Consider the following 16,932-nt stretch of genomic DNA (forward strand, 5'->3'; position numbering starts at 1 on the left):
ATGGTCGTATCAGTTTGGTACGCAATGGCTACATGTGATGTGTTGTATTGTCTTCAACAATAATACAGTTTTGTTAAATTACTTCCAAGGCGTAATAACCTGGGTCGGTCAATAGTATTGGAGTGGGACAAGTTTACATTTAAAATAACAACCTGTTTTAAAAAGAAATATTTCAGTTGTTTGTAGCAATTTATTTTTAATTCAAAATCGTACAGTTTACTTTTACACGAGTCAGTATCATGTGGCCGGGGGAGGTATTATGTTTGGTCGTGCTTGCTTCAGTACATAACACATTACAGGGCACATTATAAGAACACAACATACCACAACCTCCCAAAATGTTCACACACACAGCACAAGGGAGGCTGTCATTTAATGTCCCGAGCTGTTAATAGGAGGTAAAGCCTTATCAACCACCAACCAGATGATGACACATTGTAGGTCACAGTGACTTAGTTAAGGATTTATTTAATCAGCATCAAAAACTTGTTAAAAAAACTCACTTTACGATTTAAGAGGACGTTGAAACTAAACAATTACGGTATTTACAGAGCCTATCTGGAATGTACATGTATAGTGTATGTACACACGTTATAAGTCACGATATCAGGTATGTTTATCATACATATTCATTTTTAGCATACTCACCTCCTGGTGCAGGTTTACGTTGTTGACGTTTGAGTTTGTTCATAACGCATCTGTTATTACATAAGAATTTATGACGGATAAAATTAATGATGAGTTGAATAAATACGAAAATAGAATGTTTCCATTTTATTTGAAAATGAAAAATAACCAAATAAGTGTTGACTAACAGCATTGCGACCTCTTAACACCAACTGTCCTTTGTCGACGGTCTCCAACATGAGGTTTCCCCCAAACACACAGGCCAACTCTGGCTAGTGTAGGATGTTTTCTATTAGGGATTTTTTAGTTGTATGGTATCTTCGGTTTGTTTGTTTGATTAAATTTAAAACGTCCCGTTAACAACACATGGTATAATGTAAGGACGACCTCCGATGTATGCGTTGTGTAGCGTGTGTGAGTGCGTGATGCGTGTTTTGGGAGATCAAAGCAACACTCCCCACCCGGTCACATTATACTGACTCGGAGCAAACCAGGGTCACCCCGGGGAATCACACTTAATGCTAGATCCGCTAAGGAGGAGACGGAAGAAACTACCACTTTTATTTTGAACTACTGGGAACAGTAACCAGAGAAACAAAGGCCATAAGAGGTGCGGTGTCAAGGGAGACATTAGGAAGAAGAGAGTTAGTAATAATGAAGAAATAAGACAAGATCCTTAATTTAGCTGCCTTTAGGATCATGCAATAGGGGCAGCGGTTTTATGCAGGGCCAAAAGTGTCTTCGACGGCATGCTGGAGTGTAGATATCACTATAAAAAGGGCAAAGTTCCTCATTTAAAAGAAGACACTTGTTTGTTTGATTTGAATTAACGTCATATTACAGTCAGGGTCATAACCGCACTTCACATCACATACATTGGAGGACAATACAATCTCGGGTTACTGTTAATGATTGTTAACAGAAACATGCTGACACCACGTCGTCTAACGTGGACCAGGCGTCACGTTTGATGGCCGACGTGGTTAAGATGTCTCGAAATCCATATACCACAAGCCCCTCCAACCCTCTGGTGCGTGAGTTCGGAATTCCCGTAAGGGGGCAGTTGCCAGGTACAGAACATTAGGTCGGTTGTTGTCTCACCACCTTATATACACTATGCCACATACATACATGACACTGGCATTTACACTTGGGACGTTAAATTCGTAGATAGAAACACGTATTTGGAGACGACGGGAGAGAACAACTACTTCGATTTTTTCGTACGTCCAACGAATGTGACCGGTGGGTGGTGGGGGGGGCGGAGGATATAGGTTTAAGGAGGGATTTCAATTCTATATAGCATATCGCCTCTTGGTTGGTCGTGGATATGAAAGTAAATCTGGGCACACGCAGCGATTATATCGACTAAATCCTACGAAACTACCGCCCGTTACCATTTCTTTCGAAATATCATCAGACGATACGACGTTCTGACAGCAAGAATAATGTCCTCGGGCGCCACTCAGTGAGGTTGACGAAAAAACGATTCAATCACTGCCCTGCCTTCTTCTATACTATACGAAGACATGTATAGTTCAGAGTTGAGTTTATTACATTAATGTCGTAATAAAAGGGACGGCCTCTCATGTGTGAATGTTTGTGTTGTGTCTCTTTGTCCTACATCTTGTCCTTCGTATAATACCCTTTTTTTTACTAAAGCGTGTACGGTTTGTTTGACGGGATTTTACTTGACAAAAATCATACAAATCGAGTCCTTGTTTACCTTGTTTAAACTGTTTTCCTAAAAACAATCTTATCACTGCTCAGAAAAACATTAGATATGTGCATTGAAAATTGATATCTACCTTAAATTTCCTTAAATTTGCCTTTTTTTTCGCATGTTCTGTAAAAATTAACAAACTGTACTACCTTTCATGCGTAACAGTACGGTTCGTTATGATGAATACACACTTTTTGATTAAGTTCTCAACTGTACCAAGAAAGTCGTATCAAATGATTCCGAAGGTAGCCATTTTCGTTTGTTCTGCTTAGTTACCTTCCACTAGCCAACCACCTATAAAAAGCACGAGACTTGACACACGTGCGTCATTTTTTACATATCTTGGTCTCAGATATACATGCCCCGATATTGCAGATAATATTGTAAAACTAAAAATAACCACTGCATTCACCTGACAAGGTTTCATTGCAGTAATATTGTCTGCTAGATCCCAAAATATGTCGAATACAAGCTAATGTACACAATGTTTCACATGTACACGTGTGTGTCCTCGGCAGTTTATATATCAGTCACTCGTTTGGGACTGGTGGTCATGTGTACGTGGCCAGTCGAGTGTATCGAGTTCGATACATTTTATTTGAATTTCTAATTCACTGAATAAGGAAAAATTTTATTTTAGAGAAACATCTAAATAACTCATCATTGAGGACTCCTTGACATCGTTTTCTTGCTGAAACAGCTTTACAGGTTTTAAAGGCTTCGTTTACGTAATTAGTATGTTGATATGTACACGTATAGACTGCTACGCACGTGTCGATTCACGCGGTGTATATATGGTTCGGCGAAGGTGCGTCACCCCTGGAATACGGAGAGACAGAAAAACAAAAATGGCTGTCCTCGACACGGGAATGTCTCTTGATTCCTAAAACACCATGCATACTTATTTTTTAAATAAATACTTTTGACCTGCTTCGTCAGCTTTAATATATCATTTCCTTTGTTATATTAGGCTAAATTTCATATCAACTTAAATGTACCAAAGCACTGGTTTAACGACGCGCAAAATAAAAATACTATAAACTTGAAAGGTTTGTATATTAGGCCCCCCTGTATCCCATTTCCAGTAAAATGGGGTTATTTTATTTTAAAATTACTCTGAACACCACAAGACTCAACCGATCTGACTATTTGTTAGCTTCACATTTACATTGATGACAAATTCCTTACTGCTCTCATATGGTATATGATATGATGGGGTTTATAGGCGATTATTTATTTCATATCGAATAAGTTGAATTACGAGGATTTCTGTGTTGTGTTAAAAATTCATTACGTCGTTAAAGTACACCCTACATCCCCAGGTAAGGCCCTGAGTGTTAGGGCGTTAGAATTGTTACCTGCTGCCCCTATTGCCATGATCGTAAAGGCGACTAAATTTAGGATCTTATCTTTTCTCTTCTTCCTAACTGACTTTATCTTTCCTAATGCCTGCCTTGGCACCGCCTCACTTTTGGCCTTGAGTTGAGCGTTCGCCCCTGTGAGGAAGGCTCTGGGTTCTGTCCCCTGGCCGTGACACACCAAAGTCTATAAAAGTGGTAGTTTCTGCTCCTGCTTGGCGTTCAGCATACAGGGAGTGGGGACGACTGGTTCGCCCGTTGTCAGTATAATGTGACCGGGTGGGGTGTTGTTGCTTGGTGTCTTCGGCGGCATGCTTCAGTGATATAGCACTATAAAAAGGGCAACAGTTCCACTATACAAGAAGACACAAACACTAACATACCGCAGTCTCCCAAAAAAAGCACCTCGCACAACATACACGCAACACACCGCATACATGGGGAGGCCGTCCTTAAATGACCATAGCTGTTAATAGGACGTTAATAAAACAAACAAACAAACATCCCAGGTTACGATTCCCAAATGAGCACAGATATCATATACCATAATGACCTGTAAGGATTTGTCATCAATGTAAGCTAAAAAATATTCAGATCGGATGATTTTTGTGGTGTTCAGAGCATTTCAAAATTAATTACCCCATTTTCTGGAAATGGGATACAGGGCTAAGTAAACAACCTTTCAGTTTATGTTTTTTATGCGCGTCGTAAACCTGTGACCAAAGAAAGGATTTTCTACGTGTGAACGTTTACAATCTGTGTTTTAATCCTTACTTGCCTTTTCTTACCCCGATCTTTTATCCTGATACTAATGCCTGACTTGTAGTTTGGCCCTAAATGACCATAGTTGTCGATGGGCCGTAAAACTCAAACAAACAAACAAACAAACAAACAAAAGCGTGAACATATCATTAGATTAGTCCGTTGGCAAAGCCTTAATATGTTATTTCCTTTGTTATCCAGATACATCAAAGGATCTACCCCATCCAATGTTCATCTTGTACTTATCGCAAACCTAATGTTGACATCCATGGCATCTAAAACATCGACAATACGGGCGCAGTTACCAGTCCGAGGTAAAGGTAACACCAAGTGTCACATACATAAAGACAATGACGTCCTCCTCCTTTGTCAGGATTGTAAGGTCCTGATATGTTTGACGTGTTCATTGTCAACTCACAAGGCTCATAATGGCAGTTTTGTTGAATTATCTGAAACGAAATATCAAAATCAAAACATCATTTTGGATTTCATCAATGAAACAGACAAAGTTAATATTCCAAAATTGAACCATGAAATTACTACATCTCGTACAAAAATCACTTCGTGTAAACCTCTGTATGACAAACTCCGCAAAGATATCCTGGACCATAGTAACCAATGTAAGGAAGAATTAGATCTAATAACGGCGGAGTATTTGTCACTTTGTGACATGATGGAGGTGGCGGCTACGGACCGCTTTCAGACACACATCTCAGAAATGAAGGGTAGAAGGGAACGCTTGAGGGAACTCTCATCAGAGTATAGACAGACTATCCAGACAGGAACAGCTATACTGATGTACGACTCGGTATCAGAAATCCTGGAACTGGATACCGACATCCCACCCGCACCTACAATAGACTTGGCAGGGTTTACTCCAAGTAAGAACAGGCAGAGTCACATTAAACAGGCTATGGGCAACATAAGCATTCCTACCGACCGAACAGAGTCATCATCTAGTCCGGTAGTCAGACCAAAACAGTCCGCTGGTCAAACTTCAGAAGTCGGATACAATCTTCATCCAACAGTCATGTCCCAGTTTTCATACCCGGATGGCGTCACATCAGTCTGTCCTACCTCTGATGGATATGCGTGGCTTTGTGACTGTAAAAATGGCTCCGTAAAGCTCATCACCTACAAAGGCCAGGTACTACAAAAGAATAAACACATAGAAAACATTAGGGACATCAGTCTGGACCCTACCACAGGTCGTCTGTGGTTCTGTTGCAGGGAGGGGAAGATTGTATGTGAAGTATCTACATCATCTACTCCAGTCACAAGATTCACTACCGAGTATAGGCCCTATAGTCTGTGTGTGACGAGAGAGGGTCGGGTTGTAGTGGGTACAGGGAGTAGAGAGCAGGGTTACAAGGTGGTGATGTACACAACAGACGGCCGGATGCTACATACAGCCATTTTGAAGAGTTCAGGGATCGGGTTTGTACAGTCCATCACACAGTGTGGTGTTACAGGTAACATAGCTGTAATTAGTAGTAACTACATCAGTGGTGACTACGCTAACCCACACAATTACATACGTCACGTCATTGTGTACAATCAAACACTTCAGGACCTGGTCATTTATCGAGGGGAAGACATACCACAGACTCGATGGAGTTACTTAAGGAGGTTTATAACACCAGACAAGTTTGATCCTGATAGAGTCGTGTATGACAGTAGAGGTAATCTCGTTATTGCTGACCGGTCAACGAACACCATAGAACTAATAAGTGGATCAGGAAAGTACATAGAAACACTACACACAAACAAAAGTGGACATCAAACAATAGGTGTGCAGACGGATGATGTGTTGTGGGCAACAGGAGATTGGGGCTTCAAACTCCTCAAGTATTATAATGACTGAGGACATTGACGAGTAGGTATATTTACCTACAATTTTATGTGTGTTGGTTCCAGAGTTTATTGTTAGTATTCCTGGTGATATTATTATCAACTTCGTATATTGTATTAACGATGATTACTGTATTTAAGGTTCCGCTTTAGTAAAAAAAAGGGCCGTCAAAAATCAAAGTTTTTTGTCAGAGCTGTGGCAATAAATAAGTGAACCAATATACCAAAATGTACTTATTTTGTATGAGGAAGATTAATAAGAGTAATTTAACAATTCATTCAACAAATATTTGCCTTTAAAACAGTTCAATTTCTTAAAAATCATATGAAGTCAGCAAAGTCTGCAAAAATAGATAATCATGATGGGGATTTTCTTTTTTTAAAGATGCTCCATCGCTGACAAACGGTATTTTTTCTCTATCAAATGCAGGAGCAGGCGATTTAGTTTTTTCTTCGGTTACAAAAATAACTTACTTTACACCATTACCATCAATGAAAAGTTTGAGCTTCTCGTTTCATTTCAAGATAAATATATCAGATATAATTGTTTGCATCGCGAAAAATTTCCGTGGCACTTTATGCTATATGGAATGAAGTACTGATTGCGCATGCACCATAAGCAAAATAAATCATTTCGTATTATCTTTTGTGTTTATTAGATATACATATACACGATTAAACACCAATTACAGTTCAAATGATGATTATCGTTTATGGTCGGTCGGCGGTGGAGCATCTTTAAAATATCGGTGGTACAATGCCTAATGTTAGTGAGAAAACATACGGCACATTTGAAAACACGCGGAAGCCATGATGAGAGAACTACTTTTTCTATAAAAGTATGGAAGCTGTGTAGTAGCAAATGTATAACATAGAAACAGAAATATATAATTTTTATTGCATTTTAGTGAGCTTGTATTTTTTACGTAAAGGAACAATTTTATAATGTGATGCTTTCATTTGTAGCGTGACTAGAATTACGTGTATTGTACATATATCTATAGATTTTAATACTGTTATCATTTCATGTATAATCTACGATGACATGTTTAAGTTTACAGTTGTACCCATCGGTTATGTGACTGGATGATGTTTGTGATATTGTCATATTTAACTGCGGTAACAATACGTTTTACGATAACTGTGTTTTAGCAGATAATATCTTATCTACGCGATGTCGATTTTACCTACATAACGGTCTTTAATTGATGTTATTTGCCGTTTTAGGCATCGTAAATATTGCAAACTTCAGACAGTCTTTTCCGCTTCGACTATTTGTGTTGCGCATGACAACGGTTGGAAATCATATTTCCGGTTTGGTTATTTTGGCCAGCCAATCAGCGTGACGGAGTACCTGCACGCGAAATCGGGGGGCATTTGATGCCGTTGGGTCAGTTGCGCCCCTTCAGTCGATGAGGTAAGTCGTGTTCTCGATCTCAAAACCAATAACCTGGGTCTACGCAACTCAGTCCCTATCATCCCATTATATATGTATTTTAGTTGGATGTCATAGTTAGGCTATTTATAGACCACAGGTTTTACAGATTGTCTATTCGGTTTATTTACATTAGCAACACTACTGTCAAGGTCGTAGACTTGTGGTAGTTCCAGGTAGTAATAGTATTAATCTGATGTGAGATATTACTATTAAGGAAATAGTATTTATATGTTGTAAGTGAATTAGTTTTGGATTATACTATTGAGATCTATTCTGCTGTAGCTATTATCAAATATAACTGTTAGATATTGTACTGTTTATAATTTGTAATCTCCTGGTTGTTGATATGGCCATGTAAATAACAATGCAAATAATGAAACTTGATACTTACTGAGTTTGTCAATTCTGTCACTGAGTGGTTGATCTTAAATATGTATAGCCTTGCTACCAAAGGCGTAATGATACCTCGCTACCAGAGGTTGTACCTGTAAATATACTATTTAACTAGACTCAAGCACGTTACAAATTTTATACTTAATTTATAAGTATTTGGGATAATGAAATTGGAATGTCTGATTGAATGCAGAATTTATGTTCCAATCTACAAACCCTTAGATAACTCTCTACTCACTTTTAAATACTCATGAATACTAATGCTGAAGACCTGTAATCATCTAGCAGGTGATCTACTTCGTATGGGTCCTCCTCTCCTTCATACTGAACTTTATATACAGCATTAAAAACACCATCAACACCAGACATCATACTCAAAACTGTCCCCTTATACCATTCGCGTTGGTCTTTATTTTCATCAATAATCCATTGATTTTTCATGGTTCTTCGCACAAACGTAACCTTTGATGTGCGGGCTCTTGATAACCTATGAAATACAAATTAGACAACTTATACTTTTATAGTTTTAATGAGCTAATGATTAGTTATAGCCTTGCTACTTCAATTCTTATTATGATACATATTTTTGAACTGATTGTAATAGAAACGTTGCTAAATTACATGTTCTTGTAACAAGAAATAAATAATGAATTATTATTCTTGTTTCGTTTTTTAAAACAATATTTTCACTTGATGACACCTTTGTGATGCAGTTGCTGAACTACCAGCTGTGGCATCACGGCAAGGAGTTGCTTTGGTCACTTCACGGTTTTCACTGAAACATTTCATACATTAAATTTAATAATATATTTTCATAGAACAATTATGTTAGGAGGCCTTGCTATCACTGTTAAATTGGTTTAATATGTTTATATCTAAACAATATTTAACTATAAGTTAAAGGGGCCGCGATGGTCGAGTGGTTAATATGTGGGGCAGTTGCAACGTACTGGTCGCTGGTTGATGGTTTTTTCTAGGTATTCTGATTTTCTTTTGTTTGTTTGTTTGTTTCAGTTTTACGGCCCATCGACAACTAAGGTCATTTAGGGCCAAACTACAAGTCATGCATTAATATCAGGATAAAAGATCACGGTAAGAAAAGGCAGGTAAGGACTAAAACACAGATTGTAAACGTTTATTTGATAAAAAAGGTTTGCATTGGATAAAATAGTTTTGGCTAAAACACATGAGAAAACTCATGCACAAAGTTGATGAAACGATGAAATGTTCAGTTGATACGATGATATGATGAGAAAACGTTCATATTTTGTTTAAAATACCGATTTCTTTGAGATAATTAAAAATACGATTATGTCTCACGGCATGAAACAAAGTGTACATGTCGGAGACATCGTAGTACTTATCTCGTATGTGCTTAAAATCAATACAGTGCACTAAGATATGTTCCACTGTGAGAGGAGAATCACATGCATGGCATGTGGGAGGATCCTCCCCTCTCAATAGATAGGAATGTGTAAAATATGTGTGTCCAGTTCGGAGCCGAGAGAGAACAACTTCCTCTCTGCGGCCTCTCCGACTGGACAGTTTAGGATTAAGTGTAGGTTGAATTTTAAACAGTTTATTGTTTGTTTCGGTAGACCACCTTTGTTGCCAATGGTGTTTGATGGCTGACTGAATTGAAGGTTTGATGTCGGTGTATGGTAGTTTCAAATCTGTTTGTGCTAGGCGAAGAGCAGTCTTAGCTGCTTTATCATTCCTCCACCATCTTAAATGGCATGTTAAACTGATATTATTATATTATTTTGTTATTTAATTTCAATTTACCTCGGCAAAGTTAATGTGTAGTATGTTGACGGTTGAACATTATTTTTCCGGCGGTTGTTTTGGAATGTGTTGCTGTTCGACTGCTTCTTCCTGTCACATTTTTCTTTGCCGATTCAACAAATTGAAAAGACAAAAAGTGTCAGTTTTAAAACTCAATTCTGTACAAAATCAGAAGCAACTTTTACAATCCAAAAACTTTGATACTTACCACAGAAACATGTATTACACTATTTCAATTATTTATCCTGAATAAGCTGATTATATAATACAAAATATCAATTATATAATATAAAATATTAATAAGCCTATCAAATGTTTATATTCTTTACCTATCTTACCCAAATTCCAGGCTCTTTGATTCCTGCGCTTTTCCCTTCTCGTGGTGAAGCTAAATCTGCAAGTAGAGCTTTGTAGTAAAAGCTTTCAAACTTTGCCAACACTTTGTTTTCCCACAACTTAATATTTCTAAAAATGCGTTGAATGTGCATTTGGTATGGCTGGCATGTTCGCACTACAAGATCAATCCAGGGCTTATCACAAATGTTCATCAATCCATGGCATTGATAGAAATAGTCATGGGTTTCTCGCAGTGTTAATTTGCCCTCCTTAAATTCCAAACAGAAGTTTCAGCCGTTGCCAGTATAATGTGACCGGATGGGGTGTGTTGCTTGGTCTCTTCGGCAGCATGCTTCAGTGATAAAGCACTATGAAAAGGGCAAGAGTTCCACTATACAAGAAAACACAACACAAACATACCACAGTCTTCCGAAACACGCACCGTGCACTACACACACGCTATACATCGCACACATGGGAGTCCGTCATTACATCACCTGGCTGTTAATAGGACGTTAATTAATCAAACAAACAATAGCTTGGTCAAAGATTCATTCTTAGTGCCCCACCATAGCAACGACCATGCCAAGAACCACGATTACATAGGTTGTATACTTTGCCTCCGTCAAATTTAGATCGGATTTGCATCCAACTTTCTGCCAGGTTGGTGATGAGGCACTCAATCAATCGACTACTCTTCTCTGCCAGAGGTATTGGTATGTTAGTGACATCTTTAATTATGCACTGATCTACCTGGTCGTAAATGGTAAAATAGGAGAGGTCGAGTTTTGCCTTAAAAATCACCACAATGGGTATGGTTTCCACACACATGATGCACGGACTGGCGAATATCCCTTGATAGCTTCTGAGATGCCAGCTCCCTGTTTCCACTTTCTTTATCTTCCCGGCTTCGCATTCGAATTGCACAACGAAGGGCACTTACAATAGGGATTCTGGCTGCTTTGGTTAGATGGTGTCTATACCTTTATATGATTGATTATCCACTACAAACTTTCATCTGACAAATTTGCACGCATGATTGCAGCACCTGCCCTTCAGGTAGGGCGTTAGAATTGTACCTGCTGCCCCTATTGCATGATCGTAAAAGGCGACTTAATTTAGGATCTTTTCTTTTCTTCCCAACTGACTTTATCTTTCCTAATGCCTCCCTTGGCACCGCCTCACTTTTGGCCTTGAGTTGAGCGTTCGCCCCTCTGAGGGAGGCTCTGGGTTCTGTCCCCTGCCCGAGACACACCAAAGTCTATAAAAGTGGTAGTTTCTGCTCCTACTTAGCGGTCAGCATACAGGGAGTGGGACGACTGGTTCGCCCGTTGTCAGTATAATGTGACCAGGTGGGATGTGTTGCTTGGTGTCTTCGGCGACATGCTTCAGTGATATAGAACTATAAAGGGAAACAGTTCCACTTTACAAGAAGACACAACATGAATATACCGCAGTCTCCCAAAACACGCACCTTGCATAACATACACGCTACACACCGCATACATGGGAGGCCGTCCTTACATGACCATAGCTGTTAATAGGACGTTAATTAATCAAACAAACAAACAAGATTGCAGCACTCTAGTTTTCTTTGCCCCATATCGACACTTCTTCCCTAATCCGTGCAAATGTACAGGAGTCCCCATCACCAATGACTTTGGTGTACCGTATCCATGCTTTGCTTCTGTCTGATTGAACCCTTCAACTTTAATGTCCGCCCCCATGGACTGGCTGCTATCTGCCCAGTTTTTAGCTCCCCTATTCGAAGAATAGGGGGAGCTAATGTTGTCGCGTCGGCGTTGGCGTCCCATTTCACGTTAAAGTTTTTAGCAAGTTTCTGTTTCGCCAATTGTTTAAGCTTAAGTCATCATAAATGTTTATGATTTTATTTTCCTAATTTGTATGGATGCTGAACGTGATAATACAACCAGTTTGGGGCCCTTTAGGTTTTTTTGAGTCTGTTAATTTGTCATATTTCCATGTTGAAGTTTTTGAGCAAGTTTCTATTTTGTCTATTGTTTAAGCTTAAGTCATCATAAATGTTTATGATTTTATTTTCCTAATGTGTATGGATGCTGAACGTGATAATACAACCAATTTGGGGCCCTTTAGGTTTTTTTGAGTCTGTTAATTTGTCATATTTCCATGTTGAAGTTTTTGAGCAAGTTTCTATTTTGTCTATTGTTTAAGCTTAAGTCATCATAAATGTTTATGATTTTATTTCCCTAATGTGTATGGATGCTGAACGTGATAATACAACCAATTTGGGGCCCTTTAGGGGTTTTTTGAGTTAATTTGTCATATTTCCATGTTTAAATAGCAAATACTTGAACATCAACTTCTTCTGAATAGGCGAGCTTTGCTGTTCTCCAACAGCTCTTGTGGTCTAGGTATCTCCTATTGTTGCGACATGTTGCAAATGTAACAGTACTTGTTACGTACGTACTCCTATACGTAACAGTTTCTTTGTTACCTGGCTAATAGTTATAGCTTCCCCACCCAGAGCGTTATATGGGTGTTTGTATGTTCTCTTTGACCATCCTTCACCAGTTATAACTGTTATGCATGGTACGTTCCCATGATAATTACCTTTACAGATCGCGATCTCTCGTTCCTCAGCACCTGCCATCAATAATTCGGTTCCTAGGGCATCTTTCCACCACTGGCCTATTTCCTGTTCAATGGCGGAAAAGGAGGTTTGTGTCATACCGGGCGAGTCAAGGGTAGCCAGGAATTCATTCAAGTGGCCTGGACCATTACCTGTAACCATGCTTCCCCTACACTGCTCATTGATATCGTACCGTTTGGAGCTTTGGACTTACCACTTTTCTGCAACCTTGACACTGCGACATGTTGATTGACGCTAATTCTAACGTACGCTCAACTGATACAAGTTTTATTGGGGCTTCACGTTTCACCGAGAGTTTTACCGCTTCATCACATAACCATGCATGCCTAATAATCGTAGATACATATTTCTGAATACAGTCTAAGGTTATTTCAGGAAAACCATTGCCGACAACATTGTTCACTCTTCTTATGCACATTCTAATGCACAGTTTGATGGTATTAGTGTCACTTTATGAATACAACCAGATGTTGGAGGTGAATCTGGCAATGAAACTTGGGCAATCGTGGGAGCTAAACAAAATTTGTATTTGGGTCCTACAGGTCTCTAAGTTATATGTTTCACGGAATTCATACCTGATGATAATCCAGGCCTTTTTGTGGTGTTTTTTCTCGAGTTCCCATGTCGAAATGCTGTATTTCTAACCCTCTCTATATTCTAGCACTGACAACGTGTCTATGAGTTTCCATATTTTTACTGACATGACATTTGGCCATAACATTCGTGTACGCTTTTGTAAACACTCATTTAACACTATCGTGCATCTTAATCCCCCCCTAAAAAAAAACCCAATAATGCAAACCAAATTTTAATAAAGTAAAAAAAAAGGAGTAATAAAATGTGGTCAGCGGATGTTTATGCAATCTACTGACAGCACGTCAACAACACTGCCACATTATGTTAGTACTAACCGTCAAAGTCCGATTGATATTTTGTAGTGAAAACTTTGATTAATTAACGTCCTATTAACAGCTAAGGTCATGTAAGGACGGCCTCCCATGTATGCGGTGTGTTGTGTGTATGTTGTGCGAGGTGCGTGTTTCGGGAGACTGCGGTATATTCATGTAGTGTCTTCTTGTATAGTGGAACTTTTGCCCTTTTTATAGTGCTTTATCACTGGAGCATGCCGCCGAAGACACCAAGCAACACACCCCACCCGGTCACATTATACTGACAACGGGCGAACCAGTCGTCCCACTCCCTTTTTGCTGAGCGCTAAGCAGGAGCAGAAACTACCACTTTTATAGAAGTAAAAGTGGTAGTTTCTGTTCCTGCTTAGCGCTCAGCAAAATATGAAATAAGCAAAGATTGGCACGCTTACTTACCTGAAATACCTTTTGTTTCTAAAGAAACCATCCGTTCGTGGTTTATTGAATAGACAGTATCATCAACCGGAAACCCTGTCATGCAGAAGAGATATCATTGATAGTAAATAAATTATGTAACAAAATGTAAAGCCGGGAAGTCCTTTACCAACAATATTTTCAACAGACGTATAATCGGTAACTTAAAATATTTTCATTTTGTGTGGATGAGTATCGTGACTTCCTGCAACAAGCCGAGAGGGAAGTTGGAATGAGGCGGATTTCTATCGTAATTGTTGGTAATAGGCTCGAAAGTGATTACAATTGAACGTTAATATCATAACATGATATCTGTAGAACCGGTAAACACCTGATTTACTGATATCAAGGCCTTCGATCTTTCATGAAATCATTTTACTTTTTGTGAACTGCTGCTGCTACCGAATCCAATATGGCGGCGCCCATAACAAGATATAGCCATACGGTAAAACTTAGGCTTGTTATTGCTTAAAAAGGATAGAAAATCTTAAAATCGCTATCCGCTATGGATAGTCTGTATCCTATATCAAGCATATTTAGAGTTAAAACATCTATAAGGAATATGCCGAATTTCTTCAAAATATACACCGTGATTATTCATATTGAGTTATTTCAATAGGGCAGTGTATAGGCTGCATTAGTTCTATATAATTCGATACTAGATAAACAGAATCCCCTTTTCAGTATCTTACTAGAAATGGAAGTGAACACTCCATAATGGCACCCTTTACAATAGTGAAAGTTACATTGGTGAAGTAGGGTTGTATAGCAAATTATACTATAGGAATTCTTAACGTATTAAATTCAAACATTTTTCTCTGTGTGAAAGTCCGTGCATGAGATTGGTTTGTCCCGCAAAGATTTGGAACTCTTCGGTGTATTTGAACTCTTTTGTTATATATCGCGCTCTGTAGGAAATTCAAAGTACTTTAAATTCTATGATAATAGTATAAAAGGCGAGATGATCTGCTCGGGCCATTGTAAAACACATGAACCGGAGACATCTTGAGACTACGACTGCTTTATTTAACTTCTCACACAGGAGAGTTCCACTATGATATCAAGTTGACAATGACAATACTTAACATCCTTCCCTTTCTAGAGATTTTTGTATATTATCATATGGACATCAACTTATAAAGTACTTAACTGCAGTATGCTAGTAGTAAACTGTTTCTAAACTATTGTCATTAAACTATATAAGAAAATTACTCATTGTTTAACTTTTACCATTGTACTTGAAATAATATACATGTATATTTATATATAGTATATATAGTATAATTGCAAATCATACTATAACGGAATATTCACTTTGTTAACCAAGTCCTTTGAATTTACACTATTAAAGTATTTCACACAACCTGAAAAAAAAGAAATTTGAGCGTCTCTTTTTTCTTTTTAATTAACAAGAAAATTGACTAGAAAAAACACTACTGACTAGTTTTTCGAAGTTGAGTGTCTAATTTTCAAATGAAAGTTCTACTATTGGTAACACACAACCTGAAATAAAAGTTATGAGTCTTTTTGACTTATTTAACACAGTCTTTCAACCAGGCTGGTGTCCTCAACAGCCTTCCTGAGCTGGATCTTGTTGTTTGGCGGTCTGGTGTAGATGGAATTTGACAACTCAGGTTCGCAGATGTGTGTTGGTTCGCGTTTAACTGCTGGTTAGGTTTCGCGGGTGTTATTTCCTTCAATTTCGCAGATGTTGTTTCCTTCGGCTTCGCGCTTGGAGTTTCCTTAGACTTAATACTGGGTGGCCAGTACTGTTCACAGTCTGTTGGTTCTGGGTTCAAGTCTACCCTCGACCCCGTTGGTCGTAAATGTCTACGGTTTCTCCTGTATGTCCGGTTACCTGACTTTACCAAATATGACCTAGGTGATTTGTAGAGGTCAGTAACTGTGCCAGGTGTCCATTCCGAAGTATTGCTAGTTTTTTTCACCATGACCTTGTCTCCCGGGCTTAGTGGTTTGAGGCGTTCACTCAAGGCATGACGATTGTAACCGATGTACTTTGTTGAAAGTATCAGATTTCAGAAGAGGTAACGCGGTTGGTATGGTCGTTTTCAAACGCCGTCCTAGGAACATCTGAGCCGGTGAAAGTCCTACTCCATCGATTTGTGTGTTCCTGTATTCCAAGAGAGCCAAATAAGGATCATTTGACTTCTTTAGCAAGTTCTTAATGGTCTGTACCATTCGTTCCGTTTGTCCATTTGACTGTGGGTAATATGGACTTATAGTGACATGTTCAAATTGATACTGTCTCGTGAATTCTTTAAATTCATGGCACACAAACTGAGGTCCATTGTCACTTACTACCACATCAGGTATTCCGTACTTTGCCATTTGACTTTTAACATGGGTAATGACACATTTGGCTGTTGTAGTTTCTAATTTAGCGATTTCAGGCCACTTGGAGAAATAGTCAACAGTCAGAAGATATGTGTTGTTGTTGTACTCGAATAGGTCCATTCCTATCTTCGACCACGGTCTGGTGGGTAGCTCCATTGCAATCATTGGTTCTTTTGTGATGCTCTTGTCGTGTTTTGCACATATACTACACTGGTTTACCATGTCCTCAATGTCTCTAGACATTCCAAGCCAAAATAGTACGTCTCTGGCTCGGTTTTTGTTTTTTACTACTCCCAAGTGGGACTGATGGATAAGTTCAAGTACTGTGT

General features: G+C 38.7%; 1 protein-coding gene across 2 annotated transcripts in view; it reads left to right on the top strand.

Annotated features, from left to right (window-relative positions):
* Positions 1–4,688: 4,688 nt before the first annotated feature.
* LOC138322819 (uncharacterized) overlaps positions 4,689–16,932 on the top strand; it is a 63,513-nt gene continuing 51,269 nt past the window's right edge. Inside the window, exons 1-2 of one of the 2 annotated variants that reach the window (XM_069266943.1) lie at positions 4,689–7,738; positions 9,167–9,258. In XM_069266943.1, coding sequence (XP_069123044.1) covers positions 4,727–6,334 — 1,608 coding nt within the window. In that variant the 5' untranslated portion in view covers positions 4,689–4,726 and the 3' untranslated portion in view covers positions 6,335–7,738; positions 9,167–9,258. The remainder of the gene's footprint in view (positions 7,739–9,166; positions 9,259–16,932) is intronic. The other variant, XM_069266944.1, reaches the window with a different exon arrangement.

Source organism: Argopecten irradians, chromosome 5, assembly GCF_041381155.1.
Source record: "Argopecten irradians isolate NY chromosome 5, Ai_NY, whole genome shotgun sequence".
NCBI lineage: Eukaryota > Metazoa > Mollusca > Bivalvia > Pectinida > Pectinidae > Argopecten > Argopecten irradians.